Source organism: Sylvia atricapilla, chromosome 2, assembly GCF_009819655.1.
Source record: "Sylvia atricapilla isolate bSylAtr1 chromosome 2, bSylAtr1.pri, whole genome shotgun sequence".
NCBI lineage: Eukaryota > Metazoa > Chordata > Aves > Passeriformes > Sylviidae > Sylvia > Sylvia atricapilla.
Genome location: NC_089141.1, coordinates 10,713,097 through 10,729,808, shown reverse-complemented (window position 1 = coordinate 10,729,808; position 16,712 = coordinate 10,713,097). Strand labels below are relative to the sequence as shown.

Below are 16,712 nucleotides of genomic sequence, written 5' to 3'. Positions count from 1 at the left end.
ATTGGCGAAAAAGTCTCGTCGTTACTTTGGTCCCGCCTTTCCATTGGCTGCTTGCCCCGTCTGTTACGCCCCTCTCCGCCACCGCCCGCCCGATCCCCCGTCCGCTTCGCGCTACCGCCCTCGCACTGATTGGCCGGCGCACGCCTCTATCAGCGTTCCCACGCCCTCTCCCCGCTTTTAATTGGGCGTAAGCCACGCCCATCTCCTCGGCGACCCAATCCACGAGTAACTACCGGCGGCGGGGGCGGGCCGGCGGGGTGGGCGTGGCCGTGCGGCTGCGGCGGAGCGGCGCGTCCGGCCCGGCCCGGCGGGGCCCAGCGCGGAGCGGCGGCGGCGGCGGAGGAGCCTCAGGGCGGCCCCGGGCGCCGGCGGGCGGCGCGGCCCCTGCGGGTAACGGTGCCCGCCGGCACGGGGCCTGCGCGGATCGGCGCGTGGGGAGGAGGCTGCGATTCTTTCCCGGGGAAACACCCGCGCCGCGGGGAAGGGCCGCAGCCGCGGGGCCTGGGGTGCGGCCCGGTGCTCGGAGATGCAGGCTCGCTGTGCTCCTCACCCGAGCGGCTCCGGCGCTGGCGGCGGGTCCGGGTGCGGTGACAGCGATCACAGCCGAGACGCCCGCGGCCGCCGCCTCGGCGGGAGTATCCCGGAGAGCGGATCCGTGTGCGCCGGGCACCCTGAGGTGGAGACAGCAGCTCTCTGCCGGGAAATCACACCAAAACTTGACACTCCCTCCCCTAAAAACAGGCCTACCTAAAATCCTGTGTTCTGCTGCTCCCAGAATCCCCAGAGATTTGCTGCAGTAGGACTGCAAACAACTGGTTTGATGGGGGTTTGGTGGGTTTGGTTGTTTGGGGTTTTTTCGCCTTTCAGAAGCCAAAGCAACAAGTTCGTGTTGGGTTAGGACTTGTTTTCCGCTTCATTTCGGGAAATGGTTGCTTAGGAAACTCGTGTATAAAGCAACAAAAAGAATGAAGAAGTTTACATTGATGCTGGATAAAGATTGCTTATCTTTGAATCAGTCTTAAGATTTACAGTTCTGCAAAGCTGCAGAGCAAAAAAAAAAATTGAGAGCAAAAAAAATTCACTGGAAAGTAGCTAATACCAAGATCTTTGTTTCCTTTTTCTGCGGGACCTTGTAATCTCTTCAGGTAGCAATGGCTTAAGAAAAAAAAGACCATGTTGAAGATAGAATTCTCTATTCCTTTAGTTCCAGGGTGGGCAAAAACCATTCTGGACAGCAGAAACTGTATTCAACCGTTGGTTTTTGTTTTTGTTTTTGTTTTTTTTTTAATGTGGCAACAGCAAATTGGATAACAAAAGAAAACAAATACAGAGAAGTGTGTCTGGAGGTATCTGGATGCTTAGAAGAAACATTGTTGCCTTTTGGGTTTGTTCTGGTTTTTAAGGAAATGGCTAGTTAACGGGTAGACCATTAATTTTGCTCAGAAAACCTCAAACCTGAGCAGAGCTATTACTTGACTTCAATTTTACCTTAACAAGGAGTTAAATTATCTTTAGCTGAGATTTGTAGTAGCTACTCCATACCTCAACAACACAAAGACACAGGTCCTGTTTGATTTCAGAGCACGTAACTGGGTTATTGCCTGTTTTGGTGACATGGTCTAGTTTGGAGTGATCTTAAACCTCCTTGAAAATACAGTTTCTTATTCTGCTTTGCAATTTATGCAATTCTGTGTTCCCATTAGGCTCTTCCAGCAATAATTACAGTGACAAATTTATTTGCTTTAAGCTCCAAGTTCAGGTTCGATCTAATAGCTGCAGTTTAAAAACCTGTTTCCAAACAAGTGCTGGCAAAGCTTTGGTTTGGTTTGGGGTTGTTTTTTTGTTAGGGGTTACTGGCTTTTAAAAGTGACAGCAAAGGTTTTCTTGCTTGCTGTGGATAAAATACACAGAAAAATACTTAGTATAATTAAGCTGTCAAATATGTTGGAAACGGTAAAGAAAGTACCCTTTGTCCTAAAGTGTAAAAGGTAAAAAAGGGTCTTCAAGAAAAGCAGGAAGTGTTTTTGTTTAAATGACTAACAGATTGGGTTTTGAGGGTTCTGCTGAGAAACTAGGAAGTGTTTTGCTCTGACCCGCAGGGAGCTTCATTCTCCCAATGTCTTTGGACTTCCAGCCAGAGAGCCTTTCAGTATCAGTGTCACAAACCTGTCCTGCTGTAGTCAATGCTGTTTTACCTGGGTGTTAAAAGGCTGGATACTGACTTACCGCTTGTTTTTTCCCCAGCTGTGCCCAGGCCAGGCAGGATGGAGCGGTTCGCCGTGAAGTCGGCGCCGTCGCGGAACCGCTCCAAGACGGCGCTGTACGTGACGCCGCAGGACCGCGTCACCGAGTTCGGCAGCGAGCTGCACGAGGACGGCGGGAAGCTCTTCTGCACCTCCTGCAACGTGGTGCTCAACCACGTGCGCAAGTCCGCCATCAACGACCACCTCAAGTCCAAAACGCACACCAAGAGGAAGGCCGAGTTCGAGGAGCAGAACGTCAGGAAGAAGCAGAGGACTCTGACTGCCTCCCTGCAGTGCAACAGCGCTGCCCAGACAGAGAAAAGCGGCGTGATCCAGGACTTTGTGAAAATGTGCCTGGAAGCCAATATCCCCCTGGAGAAGGCTGACCACCCCTCCGTGCGAGCCTTCCTGTCCCGCCACGTCAAGAACGGCAGCTCCATCCCCAAGTCGGAGCAGCTGAGGAAAGCCTATCTGCCTGATGGCCACGACAACGAGAACCAGCTCATCAACACTGAAGACCGCTGAGAACTCTTTTTCATCCTTGTTGTGAAGTTTTACATATTGATGGTGTGGTTTATTTTTATATTCATGCATATATACAGTGTTACATATTGACTTTACAAGCTATTTTGTATTCTTGTAGAAATGACAATCTACTCCTGAACTCAGTGGTGTGCCACAGATTGTTGCTAACCCTGCTGTGGACTTCAGAGCTACGTTGATACAGAGCTCGTGAGGAATGTAGGGAGCATCCTTGGCATACACCTGATCTCTGCTCAGTCCAGCTGTAACTGAGGCTGAGGAAAAGGCGCTTAAATGGAGGACCACACTCCACAGTGCATCTAAGAAGATGATGTGGTAGGGATTGCTGCTTGTGGCAGTGGATTGCTTTGTCCAGTATCCTGTCCCTGAGTGACCAAGAAGAGGTGCTGCACCTTTGAAATGCAAGAAGCTCTAGGATGGTTGGTTAAAATATCACTGCTCTGTTGGGGGAGGACAACTGCAACTTTCTATTCAACCTTGGTTTACGTTTTGAAACAGGAAATATTTTTCTTCTAGAACTCTCTCTTCTGCTGTTCAGTGCAACTGTGGATGTATTCATTATCCAGCTTAACCAGCCAGTCTCTTCTACTGACCTCTGAACTCTTCTGTTTTCATAAGGCTGGGAGTTCTGCAGGTTTGCCATATCTGCTTTTCTAAAATCACTGTTCCTTTGTCTTGGTTTCCATATGCCCCCTTCCATTTCAGTGCCAATATCTGAAAGTTGAGTAGACAAACCAGTAACTGAGTGTGGTTTGCAGTGCAGCTGCTGTCAAGTGAAGCTAATGCTGGACCAAGTTCTTAGCAGAGAAGATTGATGCCTTTTTCCTTCTAGCAGGACTAAGCTAAATCTAAATTGGGAATGGCAGAGGCACTAAATTGAGGAGTTGGGAAGGCTTTTTCATTGTGCACAGGAGAAGAGGCTACTCCATCTTTCCCTGAAGGTCCTTTACACCTCTGGCCTTGTCATCAGCCTTGCAGTCAAGGGAGATGAAGTGATTAAAATAGTTTTTAAAGCAGTTACTGCAAACACTCTTCAGTACTTGTACACACAAGTAGGGAAGGCACATACACTCTGACCTTGTACTGGAATTACAGACCTGGGCTGTACTTCTTACTCTGTGCCATGGCCACATCTATTGGACTGGCAAAAAGCAAAATGGGAAATTGAATTTCAGTAATGTTACTCTCTCCAAAATCCAATCTGTTATTAACCTATTCCAAATGATGATGCCAAATAGTTCACCTGACACAAGTATTCTGTAAAGGTTTTAAATGAAATGAGAGAGTACTGTGCAAAGTGCTGGGATACAGCTGACCTCTGCCTGCTCTAGATCTCCTGGAGATGCTCTGGGTTCAGAGAGGTGCCAAGCATCTCCTGGGAGTACAGGAATCCTCCCTCTCCATGGGTACAATGGCATAAGGATGCTTTAACTCCCAAGGGTGGAGCCAGTTGTCCAGCTTTCTTTCCCCAGCAGAGTTTCCCAGCAGTTTATTTACAGCAATACCAAGGAATTGCTGAAAAGAGACAAAGTAACCAGATTATTTTGGGTTTGGAGCTATTTCCCCAGCTGTATCTAGAGCAGTCTCCTTTGCTGGGCTGAGAGAGACTTACATCCTTAGTAGCAACTGTTTTTTTGTGCAGTTAGTCTACAGAAATGCACGTGTTCCAAGTCCTCCTATGAAACCTGCTGGAATAAATGGACAAAGCTAAAAAGCAGAAGGTTTCTTACCCATATGTATCAGCCCACTGCTGGTCTAGGACTTCAGACAGAAATAACAGTAGCAACTTTTTAATCTAATCCTAGAGATCAAGATATGCCTTCCTAAATACCATTTTTTATTGCACAAGCTTGGGTTTAGCTTAAAATCCTTAACTGCCTTGGGCTAGAACTGTTAAATAAATCTTCTGAAGCCAAGTGAAAGGTAAACTGCCAATAGCCTTTTCTGTCCTGACAAGAATTGAAAGTATTTTCTCATAGCTGCTGTTTCCTCACAGTGAAACAACATCCTTGCTTTAATTTTTAATCTTTTTTGAAACCTCAGCAATGCTGTGTTAGGATTGAAGCAAATGGAGAATACTGAGATGCAGAGAAAACAAAAGCAGCTACAGAAATGGGATAGTCAAAAGAAATTTGGGATAGTTCACTCAGTTTTTGCTAACATGGGATTTTCCAGGCTACACCCCATAAGAATTTTATTTGTGATTAGATGCTGGATGTTCTTCCCTTGACTGACAGACTGACAGACATTTTGAAATGCTTCATGGGAATATTAAATAGGCTCTTGCCTATTATAACTGAAAAAAGAAAATCAAGTTGCTTTCAAAGGCACAGTTTTACATAAAAATAAAAATATTGGCAAGTGTAATGAATTTAATTTGCAGGACACTGTTGTCTTATGGTTATTTTCATTTAAAAACAAACATATTTTCTTATGTTGTCTTATAGGTTATTTTCATTTAAAAACAAAGCCACTATACTTTTTTCAAGCTTTTTTGAAAATCAGGACCTTGATCCATTGCAAGAAACATTAACAATGGAGTAAAACTATGAGAAATAAAGCACTTCCAGGTAATTAATAATTTTAGAATCATGAACATAACCCAAATCATCAAGACATTTTTACAGAAAATATGAGTAAGTTGCATTCTGTCATGAAACAGAATCCTGCAAGCACTCAAATTCAGAACATAGTTTTGTCAGTATGGCTGCAGCTGGATAAAACAGAACTTTCTTTTAATTGCTGTTGATCTCAAGGAAGATTTACAGCAGAAGTTTTCTAATCTATCTAAACCTAAGGAATAACTAAATCCTAGTTTTGAGGCTACGATGGAGTTGTTTGAGCAGACAACACGGGGGTTTAATTTCTTGTGCAAGAATGTATTTCCTGTAAAGAAGAAAACTCTCAGAACTAAAGGAAGGATGGTACCAATGTCAGCTTTTCACTTTACATCCAAGTGTAGGGACAAGCTCTAAGGGATACTTTCTGCCTGGTGGTTTTAGAAATACATCTGAACCCTAAATGTCATAGAAAAAAATATTAAAATAAGAAATATTTTCTTCTCTAACATTTAAACTAATTTAGCCAAATTAGCTAAAATTACTCCCAAGTGTTTTTCTTGCAACAATATTTGCAAAGAGTAAAATACAAACAGGAGCATTCTCTGTTTTTTGACTCCTTACATGGACACACCATGATAGTTTCAGCTTGCATGTTCTTGAAAAAACATGAGCAAGCTTCAAAATTTTTAATCATTTTGAAGGCTGTAATTTGGCAGGTCCCACGGGAAGGTGAAGCATTCAGCATAATGAAAGGGAAATGTGTTTTTTAACAGACAGAGAAACTTGTCCTGCAGAGTATGGGATATTCTCATGATAGAAAAGCTGGTTTTAGCCAGAGCCCCTTTTAGCAAATCTGTTGAACTGAAAAGTGAGATGTCCCCTGTTAGGTTTTGCAGCATGATGAGCTGGTTTTCAGGAAAATAAAAAAAAAAAAAGCTGGAAGTTTGGCAAGGATAATCTCTATTTATATTTACATATAAAGAGAGGCAAGGCTCACTGTTGTTGCATTCACATTGTACTCACTGCTACTTCGTGTAATTTGAGTGCTTGTTGTCTTTGTACAATTCTGAAGTCGTGTCTAACTTTCAAAATATTTTTATTTTAACAAAGCTTCTCACTGTAATAGTGCTGTTAGAGTTTAGTCTCTTTTGGTCTAATGAAGATGCTTTATTTTTGTTTTGGTGGTAGGGATGTTTTGTTGATGGTGAGTGGCCACAGAAATGGTTTTATTTAAAAAGAAAAAAAAAAAAAAGTCATGAACTTATGATTAGATACTAGAGTGAGGCTGAAGATACCTAGGTCCTGCAGTGCCACAAGACTTGCTGTAGGAACAGTAAGACCAGAGTAAGCGATTTAAGTTTTTATATTAAAACAATACTGAAGAGAAATACTTTACATTGTAAAGTTTTCACTTGGTAATGAAAAAATGGTCTCTTTCAAAAGAAAAATAAAGGTATTCCTTTTTTATAGAATTTATGCATGATCTCTTATTTTACCAGTCATGTGGATTAAGAACATGTGGTAGTTCACATGGAGTGGTGTAATGTAAGACTGAAGAAATGGATGGGCACAGGAAGGAAAAATTAAGGAGCTGCTGCTGTAGCTTAAGGTAAAATCAGATACTGAAGCAGTTGGTTGATTTATCTGCAATGACACTGAAGTTTGTTTCAGGACTGGTTACACAAAATCTCTGCTTCCAGTCAGTTCCTGATTTCCTTCATGGTGACAGAAATTCCCTAGTGATTCCCTAATGCCTTCTGCTCCAAGTGAATACCAGGTGGAACAATTGTTATGCTTTTTCACACTGCAGTAAATGATTTGTAGTTACAGGATCTTGCAGTTATCCAAGGCCTCAGATCCAAAAAGGTCACAGTTTGATCCCTCTCCCTTGAGGACTTAATCAAAATGGAGCAAATAACATCAACCCATCAAAAATAATCATCAAGTGTGGGTTTGATTGTTTACACATTTCTTTCCCTGAATTCTGACCTGTCTTGACATCTCAGGATGGATCAATGATAAATTCAGCCAACTTCTTGACTGATGGATTTATGAAGCATTATTTCCTCATTTTCAGTCATTTCCAGGTCACAGCACATTAAGATCAAGTGCTTTTTGTTGTGAAATGGAAAAGCAGAATAGAAATAAACATAACCTTTTTAAAATTTCCTTGTGTGGACAATTCTTGTATGAAACAGCACATGCACACTTGAAAAATCAACGTATCAGTCAGGATTTGTGTGGAAGCTGATTCAGAACCAGGTGAAGCAAATATTTAAAGTTTAGTAATTAGGCCATGCAGAATTCTGATGGTGACATTTTACCTTTTTAACTGAATCAAGGCAGTTCAATCCATATCCAGGATGCAGCAGGATCAAGTATACACAACTTTCAGGCCAATTATTGATAATTAGGTTTGACATTTGTTATTTGCATAGGCTGGAGGGGAGACAATCTGTAGCAGTTCTGCTTTTTTTGTTTGTTTGTTTGTTTTCCTCATCCCACCACTTTTTTTACAAGAGGTTTGGAATTTGTGCCTCATGTGGTGGTAGAGGCCACCTCTTTCACATCCAAAAAGACATCTCAGGTAGAAGGAGAAAGTGCAGGATGAGAGCTGGAATATAGAGAGTTACTGCAGCTCACTTGAAGATATTGTTCAGTAGTTCTGTTCAGAGCTGGAATAAAAGTATTTAGGGATTTTAGAGGTTCTCAGGAGGGATTTGTATATTGGTTTGCTTCAAGTGGTTTTTTTAATCTGTCCTCCAGTGTACAAAATAGCTCAAATTCAGCATTGGATTTCACTGCAGTAATTGACACCTTCTCACCTTAATTCTTCTATAATTAGTTTTAAATTGCTTCCTCCCTCCTCTTATTTCTGAAGCCTGTCATTACCTCAAGACAAATCCAACAGCTACAATACCCGTGGTTGCTCTTAGGGAAGCGTTTTACAGGCAGCAAACCCCCGAGTGCAGCTTTAAACAGCTCTGGACTGAATTATCTGAGCCCCCTTGTGAGAGCACCCAAGCTCAGCCTACAATTCAGAACCTGGCTCAAGATGTGTGCTTTGGTTTAACAAGGCTCAGCTCATCAACTGAAACTGAAATTGCTGAGGGAAAAGTGGGGAGATGCAAAGAATCTAATGTTGTGAAGGACTTCCATCAAATTAAGCTGATCTGTCCTTTAATAGGGAATTACAGGAATGGTGCAGCAGCAAATCCTGAGCTCTGTGATCACCAGTGACAGGCAAGGAGCTGATGGAACACTGCTGTTCCTTTAAGGCACTAAAACCTCCTTCAGGCAGTGTTAAAAGGTAATTTTCAGCAGACTTCCTGGAGCCCACTCTGAGACCGCTGTGTCTCACTCTGTGGTTTTCTGCAAACAGGAAAAAAGCAGCCCCAAAATAAAATGTTGGTTTTGTCACAAGAACTGAGGAGGGACAGAAAGAACATTGCATAGATTATGGTTGGGGTTTTTTTCTTCACTTGCATTCAGTAAAGTTGTAACAGCCCTGACAAATAGGACTGAATCAGGTAAAGAAAGTTTCTATTTATAGCAATCCTCAGGTCTGAATTTCACCCCACATTTTTGGAGCCTCTTCCTCCAAAATAATCATATCAAACAGAGAAAACTGTGCTAGCTGTGTTTAAATTGAATTAGTTCTTTGAATTCAATTGCACTGAATGAGGGGTTTTAAATACCTGACATCAGTTAGGATTCAGCAAAGAAGTTACTGAGTTACTACAGACAGGGCAAATAAGTGCCCATCTGGTGACATCTTTTTCTGCCATCTCCCCTTCCTAATTATACCGTTTAGGATTACAACTCCCATTCCTTACTTTGACAAAGAGTTATTTTATATTTATTTAGCATTTACTATCCCCTCGAAAGTGCTTTTAAAGCAAAACTAGACTCTAGCAGTGTCTCAAATCCATGGGCTGAGTTAAAAAAAAAAAAATTCTAAATTGGCATTTGGAGATTGAAAAGATCTCGGCCATTCTCCCTCTTCCCGTCCCAGCTTTCTGTGCCCCTGGAGAGCACAAAAAGCACACCAGGCTCCTGTTTCCAGCAAAGCCACAGAACCCCCCTCTGAGGTCACCCAAACTGGCTTGCAGCATTTGTATCTTAATGATATCATAAAAATAGAATGGCTCAAGATGGTAATTAAGTCTCAAGAAGAGAAAAACTTCTCTGAATAACTAATTTTTCTCTCGGAGCTGGCTGTGGATGCAGCCACTGAAGAAACACCAGGTGTCTTCACTGCATAAAAACAGAATTTGTGGTGGGAGTGTTTTGCTCCAGTGGAACCCTGGTGTCCATGCACTTACACTCAAGTAGTTTTCTTCCATAAATATTTCTATTTAAGCTGGATTGGAATTTTTGTCAGGTTTTTTCAGTTCCTCACAAACATCAGCAGGATTCTCCTGAACATCACACACTCCATCCAAACACAAATTTTTTTGACAGAAAAAAGAAATACAAACATAACATTTCAGAAAATTGTTCCATTATTTTCTCCAAAATATTACTCTGGGAAAAAATCCTGGTAATTTAGACTTTGGTAAGCATTTCCCTCATAAGCAGAGGTGACAATTGCTATATACAACATTCCCGTTTGCCTTCAATTTGGTTCTAACTTTCTAAAAAAACTTTGCAGAAGTTTTTGGGAAGGTTCAGCTAAGTGCTTCAGTGTCTGAAAAACATTTGGGGGGGAAAATATCTTAAAGACATGCTGAGAAAAGAACACACAAAATCCAAATTACTTGTCCTTATGAAGATGTTGAGAACATGCAGCGGAAACAAACATCCCTTACAGAGCAGGTGGTTGTGTAAATAGTGAATTTTTTCAACTTCTTATTTGATTGATGTTAAATTAGAGTCATGCAGAAGCACTGAGCAAGTTTAAAATCCTGCTTTGCATCCCTTCTCTCTGTTATCTTGCTTCTTGTAAAATCAAAGCTTCACTTGCAGGAGCATCTTTCAAAAAACAAAAGAACTACAGCTTTGTTCATTGTTCTGTGAGGGGAGCCAGGAGCCAGTTGAAAGGGAGATGTTCTGTAAACCCTGAGGATCACCTTCTCTTCCCAATGCCCAGACAATAAAGGTTTCTCCAGTCCAGTTGATAAAAAGGATATTCCTGTACATTCTCCAGGTAATGCTGGCTCAGAGGATTTATCAAGTTTACAAGATGTGGCCTCATAATTAAACCTGTCTGTAGCTATTAAACATTACAGGTGGAGAATAGAAACCAAAGCAGTGCTCAGTGCACCCTGGAGATAATGAGTCGTTTTATTACTGGAGCAGAACCTCCTAATTTAACTGAAAGGGATGATAATGATAATAACTGAGAAATATTCAGTAACTGGATATTAGATAAGAACTCCAGCACCTGAGGACAAAGTACTTTTGAACCATTGCCAAAGGTTTTGGTAGCATTCAGCCCTGAGCTTGAAATCTGGAAATCTTACAAGCTCTAGGTCCAGTCTGCAGTCAAATTATCCTTAATTTGACAGTGTATCTGTAATTATTTAACCTAACCACATCTAATTATCATTCAACTTTGAATGGCCACAGTTTTTAATAAGAGGCTCTGCTAACTTGGACTGATGTGAGGACTACACTGTGCCCAGTATCCTCCTGTGATAAAGCACTGCTAAAATGACAAAATTACTACAAATATCAAATAATGCATATTAGGAGCATTACACAAACAAGTCTTGCAAGTCAGTCTCTACAGAACCACAATGGAAATATTTTTTTTTAATGCACCTCCCTCTTACCCCTTCTAAACTTGTTTGTTTTTATTTTGGTCAAAAGTAAGCTGGGAGTTGAAGCCAACTTATTAAAGCTTTGTATGTTGCAAAGCTATCCACAAACAAAACAGGGAGAGCTCCAGAAAAGCCTGCAGTGTACACCAGAAAAACCTCACTGGTGTTTCTTTAAAATGGGGAAAAAAAGCGAAAAGGACTAAAATTAAATTTCTATTTGCAAAATTGCATTCCTCAAAAAAATCCCAATGGCAATATAAATACATACAATTACTAAAATAAAATTTTCCATCATTCCTTAAGAAAGCCTTCTCTGAAGCTCGAGGAAGGTGTTTAATGAGCTTCAGAACTGTTGTGCTCATTTCAAGGGGTTGAAGAATTGCAGAATCCTCCTTATCTGCTGCTGGAACATCTTCATATGTTGGAAGAGATGAGAAGTTCAGTACCCTGAGTAGCAGAGCAGCAAAATGTTTGACAGGTATGTGAGAACAAGTGAAATAGCTCCTAACTCCGCCTTCACATTTTGCATTGTATCAAGTGCCACTGTATTTCCATCTGTGCACTCATCCAAACTTCCTCCAAATGCTTTTGTGGTGAACTCTGAGCATCTGTGTATTTTAACCAGGCTCTTTCTTCTTCTCTGAAGGTCAGAGGGACGTGGAAGACTCTGGTCCTTAACCACAGCCAAAGTGACCCGTGCTGAGAACGCTGATCCTGGCAGAGGAAAGAACTTTTTAAGCCAACAGAAGGATATCTCAATACTGCTGCTTGTAAACTGCAGTTTGTTGTGAACGTTGATGGTATAAAATGATCCTGGTTCTGACCAATGACAACTGAAGACTACAAATAAAAAGTGGTACATGTGCAGGCTTGGTGAAGTGTGCCTCTCTGGTGTGTGGCACTGGTTATGTCAGACCATTATGAGCCCATTGATAGTTTGTTCCCTAGTTCAGTTTTTGGGTTCATTTCTTTCTTGATGTTTTGCTTGGATGAGTAAGTTCCTAACATTAACAGAGGGCAGACTGCATTCTCTTCAGTGTTTACCAACTGAAAACTCTGTGTTCAATTTTCTTCATGCCTACTACCTGAAGGGTGAAGAGAAGTTATCAAGACTTCCTAAATCTCAGGACTGTCAGCATCTCTTGTCCTGCTTGCCTGGAAAGTACTTGTGTGCCTTGTAAGCCACTTTTCTTCATTGTTTCCAGAATCTCATCTGTAATGGAAAGCCCAGTGTTTACAAGTGAGTTGAAATTGGTTACAGGAGATTGTTCTAAGGTATCTGTCAAGCTGTAAAGCAAAGTTTATAAACTTTGTCCTCCTATTATTTCACGCAGGAATTTTTATGCAAAATAATCTCCCACCAAGCACAAATAAAGCTCACAGTTTACAAACTGAAGTCCAGTATATTGCTAGAATTCTGTATGAAGCTAACTGTAGGAGAGAGTGAAATTTGTAGCATCTTCTCACAAAAGCTGCCTAATAAATCAGGTGTGAAGAACAATCTTGACACTGCATGATCATTTGTGCCCATTAAGCATTAGATCAGGAGGAACAACTCCAAATCTCCTCTCTACACCTGTAAAATGAAAGACATCACATTTCCCACTAAGCCTCTTAGGTTAACACCACCATTCTCTTCCATAAGAAAGAATTGGCCTGGCATCATTAATTATTTCAGACTTAATTAATCCCCTTGGAATTGAACTCCTGCAGAGCTGCTGGGGTCCCACACTTTCACTTTCCAAACTAGCTTGGGGAGTTCTTAGTTTTGATAAATTTCCTTGCATTTTTGGTCTAACTGTGATCAATATTTTGATTTATACCATGTTAAAGGTGGTTTGGCACATTTGAATATGCAAATAATCACCTGGATTATTTTCTTTAATTGTGACCAAGTAGAATAATCCTCCTGGTGAAAGCAGGTCTGGTACCAATGGGAAAACTCTATCCATTACTTCTCTGCCCTGTTTGCCCCCAGCCCAGGATGCCTCTATTCCATGGCTTTTCACCTAGGAAGAAGGAAAGCAAAGACTGTCACAATACAGAATGACAGAACTGTCACAAAAACAGTAGCAATACTGTTTTTACTGCGTATTTCATAATTTTCTTACCTCTTCAGAAGGTGTAACTACATATGGTGGGTTAAACAGCAGTAGATCAACCTTCCCATTTAATCTTGGGGATAATCCTTTGACCTGTAGGTGAAGTTGATGATTGTGTGGGGTTTCTTTTTGGGGACATGAAGAATGCAAATGTTGTGTAAAAATACAGTTACATAGTGCAGTTGTTCAACCATTCAAAATCCCATTAATTGTGGCATACCTACATCATCTTTATCAACATATAAAAGGGTTAAAGAAATGAGAAAAATTAACTTTCCTCCATATCAAGTTTTGTGAGAAACTAAAGGTAACAACAGACACAAGTTCTAATTAAATCAGAAAAGACTGAGAACCAAGAACTGCATAACTTTAGACAATGGGCTATGATAATGTCGGTCACTATAGAATTCCTGGTTCAACACTTTCCAAACTATATCCAGTGATTTATTTTTTTTACTTAATACAATGAATTTTTAGATCTTAATGTTGAATTTTAGAGCTTGAGTAGTTGGTTGGTGGTTTTCTGGCAGAGGGTGATGTCCAGAGGTCCCTTCCAACCCTAACTATTGTGTGACTCCATGATCTTCAGTAAGTATCAAAAAATTACACAAACTATGAAGGAGACACTATTGAAACCTCTCTCTTACCAAGTCAGTAATGACAGGCTGCAGGTGAACACTGTTAAGCAGAGCTGTCTCCTGGGTACAGTAAGCTGCCATGGGGTTGATATCTGTGCAACTTAAAGGGAAATTAAAAAAAATGTAAGTTACAGGCTACTATACTTGGAAGCTTAACCCTATGAACCACTAGCTAGTTTATAGAATCACAGAATATTCTGAGTAAAAAGGGATCCACAAGGATTAAACCCAGCAAACACAAGTGTAGGCTTAGCAATTTGTCTGAGAAATGAGAAAACTGATTTCTAGTCACAGCAATACTCATTTGTTACAGAACCTGAAGTAAATAATTCAGGCTGCTCAGAAACGCTCAACAGGTTCTCTTTGCTTTATGCATCTGTAGAATGGAGAAAAGAATAGTTTTTAAAATGTGAAAATAAGAAGTATGTACGAGAGGGCTAAGCATTCTTTATTATTGCATGCAACAGTTTAGGTGCTGTTATACTTACACATACAATGCACTGGGTCCAAGGATGGAAGAAGCCAGAAATGCTGAAACCACACCAGATCCAGATCCTATTTCAAGGCAGATGTCGACTCTAAAGAGACAACAAACACTCTGGATGCCTTTTGTTTGTTACAGACACAGAGTTGGTCAAGACAGCGTTATAGAACATGCTGTCCTCCCAAACACGATGACGTACAGAATCACAGGATATCCTGAACTGGAAGAGACTCTCAACCATCATTCCGTTCAACCCCTGGCGCTGCACAGACACCCCAACAATCCCCCATCCCACCCTGTGCATTCCTGGGAGCGCTGGCCAAAGACCTTCTGAGCTCTGTCAGGCTGGTGCTGTGACTAATCCCTGGGGAGCCTTTTCCAGTGTCCCACCGGCCTCTGGGAGAAGAACCTTTTCCTGACACCCACCCTGACCCTTCCCGACACAGCTTCAGGCCATTCCCCCCGGTCACAGAGAACAGGACCGGCGCTGGCCCCTCCGCTTTCTCTCCTGAGAAAGCCGCACCCAGCGACAAGGTTTCTTCCTCTCCAGGCTGAAGAAGCGAAGCGCCCTCAGCCCCTCCCGGCGCGGCTTCCCCCGCACCTCCGCCGCGCCCTGGACCCTCTGCAATGGCTTTAACAGCGCCGTGCCCGGCTCCCCGCTCCCGCCCCGCCGCACCGAGCCTCCCGCAGCCTGCCCGCGTCCCGCTCCAGCGCATCGAGCAGCAGGAAGGTGTCCTCGGCCGGCTCGTACACGTCCCGAAAGGGCCCCCGCGGGCCCAGGCGGCCGTGGCGCGGGGTGGGCAGCGCCATGCCGGCCTCATCCGGGGGAAGGGGAGGGACGAGCGAGGAGCGGGGCGGGATGGCCTCGGCGCCGCTCGGGAGCGCTGCTGTGTGCTCGGCCCGCGGTGAGGAGCCGTCTGGTTGCCTCGGTGCGACAAGGACACCCTGGGTGCGACACGGAACACTCGGTGTGTCACCGCCGGCCCGCCGCCGCTCCTGAGGGCGGACACGGAGAGGCCGCGGCTCCGGCTCCGTGTTTCGTGTCGGCCTCACAAATCGTGTTTTCATCGCGGAAACGACCGCAGGGAGTCAGCACAAACCCGAAGGAAAGAGGTGCTGGGGAAGTTTCTGAAGTGCACGGGGAAAACCCTTATACTGATATCCAAAAAAGCTCGTATTTTCTAATAATAAAAAGAATTACATTTGTGTGATTCTTAGCCAGCAACGCTAGACAGCATCCTTATGTATCAAGCGTGTGAACTTCAGAGTCGCCGAAACACAGATTGGTTGGGCTTGGAAGGGACCTTGAAGCTCATGTCATTCCATCTCCCCATGGGCAGGGACACCTTCCACTGTCCCGGACTGCCCGAGCCAGTGTCCACCCTGCCTCGGACACTTCAGGGATCCAGGGGCAGCCACAGCTTCTCCGGAAAAACTGTGTCAGGGCGTCCCCACTCTCACACAGTAAAAGAAGTTCTTCCTAATATTCACTCTGAACTTACTCTCTATCTTTTTGAAGCCATTCCTCACCGTTCTGTCGCTCCAGCACTTGTAAATAGTCTCTCTCCATCTTCCTTTCAGGCTCCTTTCGGGTACTGGCAGGCTGCAGTTAGGTCATCCTGAAGCCTTTTCCAGGTTGAACAATCCCAATTCTTTCAGCCTTTCCTCCCAGCAGAGCTGCTCCATCCCTCTCTTCATCCTGGTGTCCCCTCTGAACTCTCTCAAACAGCTCCTGGTCCTTCCTGTGCTGGGATCCCAGAGCTAGTGGCTGTGCTCTAACAGAAATGAAGCTCTGCAAAATTAAGAATTGAGGAAAAAATTCAGGCCACAGATCGGATTAATAATTTTATCTACTCAACGAAGAAACCCAAAGACATTCTGATCAAAAGCAGAAGAAAGAGTTGAACAGATACTAATTCCCATTAATTGTCTGTGTTCCATTATTAATGCCCTGAACGCTCAAATTCTGAGTGAGGTGACTGTCTAGGTCAATGAAGGAAAAAGGTGATGTTAACAAAGTCACTGCAATCAGATATCCAGAGATTAATATTCACAGATCCAAAGATGAGGGTTTGAGTCAAGGATTGTTTTTGTCCTGTCATGGAAATGAAACCACCAAGCTTTATCTTAAAATAGGCTTATTGCTCCACTATCTAAAAAAAGCAATTTTATAAACTCAGAAGTTCAGAAAATTTCAGTTTCCAGAGTAAATTTATTCATGGATCTAACCTTGTACTAATATTACTTTTTAATTTAAAATGTTACTTTCTCTTCAGGAGACAATACCAGCTTTTTTTGGCTCCAAAGGAAACAGAGTAGATGCTCCTTCATTTCATCTGCCTCCCAAAGATTTGCTGCTGTGCCAGAGAAACAAGT

At 42.7% G+C, this 16,712-nt stretch overlaps 2 protein-coding genes across 5 annotated transcripts; one reads left to right on the top strand and one right to left on the bottom strand.

The window, feature by feature from the left end:
* The first annotated feature begins 286 nt into the window (after positions 1 to 286).
* Positions 287 to 5,096, top strand: CGGBP1 (CGG triplet repeat binding protein 1). Of its 3 annotated transcripts, none has more exons than XM_066340815.1 (2): positions 287 to 390; positions 2,245 to 5,096. In XM_066340815.1, the coding sequence occupies exon 2, from the start codon at positions 2,265 to 2,267 to the stop codon at positions 2,766 to 2,768; it is 504 nt and encodes a 167-aa protein (XP_066196912.1). In that variant the 5' UTR covers positions 287 to 390; positions 2,245 to 2,264; the 3' UTR covers positions 2,769 to 5,096. The 3 variants fall into 3 exon arrangements, with proteins under 3 accessions (XP_066196912.1, XP_066196914.1, XP_066196913.1); XM_066340817.1 differs by lacking the exon at positions 287 to 390 and adding an exon at positions 497 to 826; XM_066340816.1 differs by lacking the exon at positions 287 to 390 and adding an exon at positions 497 to 831.
* Positions 5,097 to 9,834: 4,738 nt separating this feature from the next.
* N6AMT1 (N-6 adenine-specific DNA methyltransferase 1) lies at positions 9,835 to 15,172 on the bottom strand. 2 transcript variants are annotated; one of them, XM_066340813.1, is made up of 7 exons: positions 15,013 to 15,146; positions 14,341 to 14,430; positions 13,862 to 13,952; positions 13,224 to 13,307; positions 12,980 to 13,121; positions 12,198 to 12,325; positions 9,835 to 11,826 (listed from the first exon to the last, which is right to left on the bottom strand). In XM_066340813.1, exons 1-6 carry the CDS (start codon positions 15,144 to 15,146, stop codon positions 12,219 to 12,221), a joined length of 648 nt encoding a protein of 215 aa, XP_066196910.1. In that variant the 3' UTR covers positions 9,835 to 11,826; positions 12,198 to 12,218. The 2 variants fall into 2 exon arrangements, with proteins under 2 accessions (XP_066196910.1, XP_066196911.1); XM_066340814.1 differs by having other exon boundaries at positions 9,835 to 12,325; positions 15,013 to 15,172.
* Between the last annotated feature and the right edge of the window lie 1,540 nt (positions 15,173 to 16,712).

Excerpts from the sequence above, each read along its gene's own strand:
- N6AMT1 (XM_066340814.1), bottom strand. The coding sequence starts at position 15,146 with ATGGCGCTGCCCACCCCGCGCCACGGCCGCCTGGGCCCGCGGGGGCCC. Across the intron at positions 14,431-15,012 it reads GGCAGGCTGCGGGAGGCTCG|AGTCGACATCTGCCTTGAAA; the intron begins GTGCGGCGGGGC and ends TTGTCTCTTTAG. Across the intron at positions 13,122-13,223 it reads TAGTTACACCTTCTGAAGAG|GTGAAAAGCCATGGAATAGA; the intron begins GTAAGAAAATTA and ends CCTTCTTCCTAG.
- CGGBP1 (XM_066340815.1), top strand. The coding sequence starts at position 2,265 with ATGGAGCGGTTCGCCGTGAAGTCGGCGCCGTCGCGGAACCGCTCCAAG.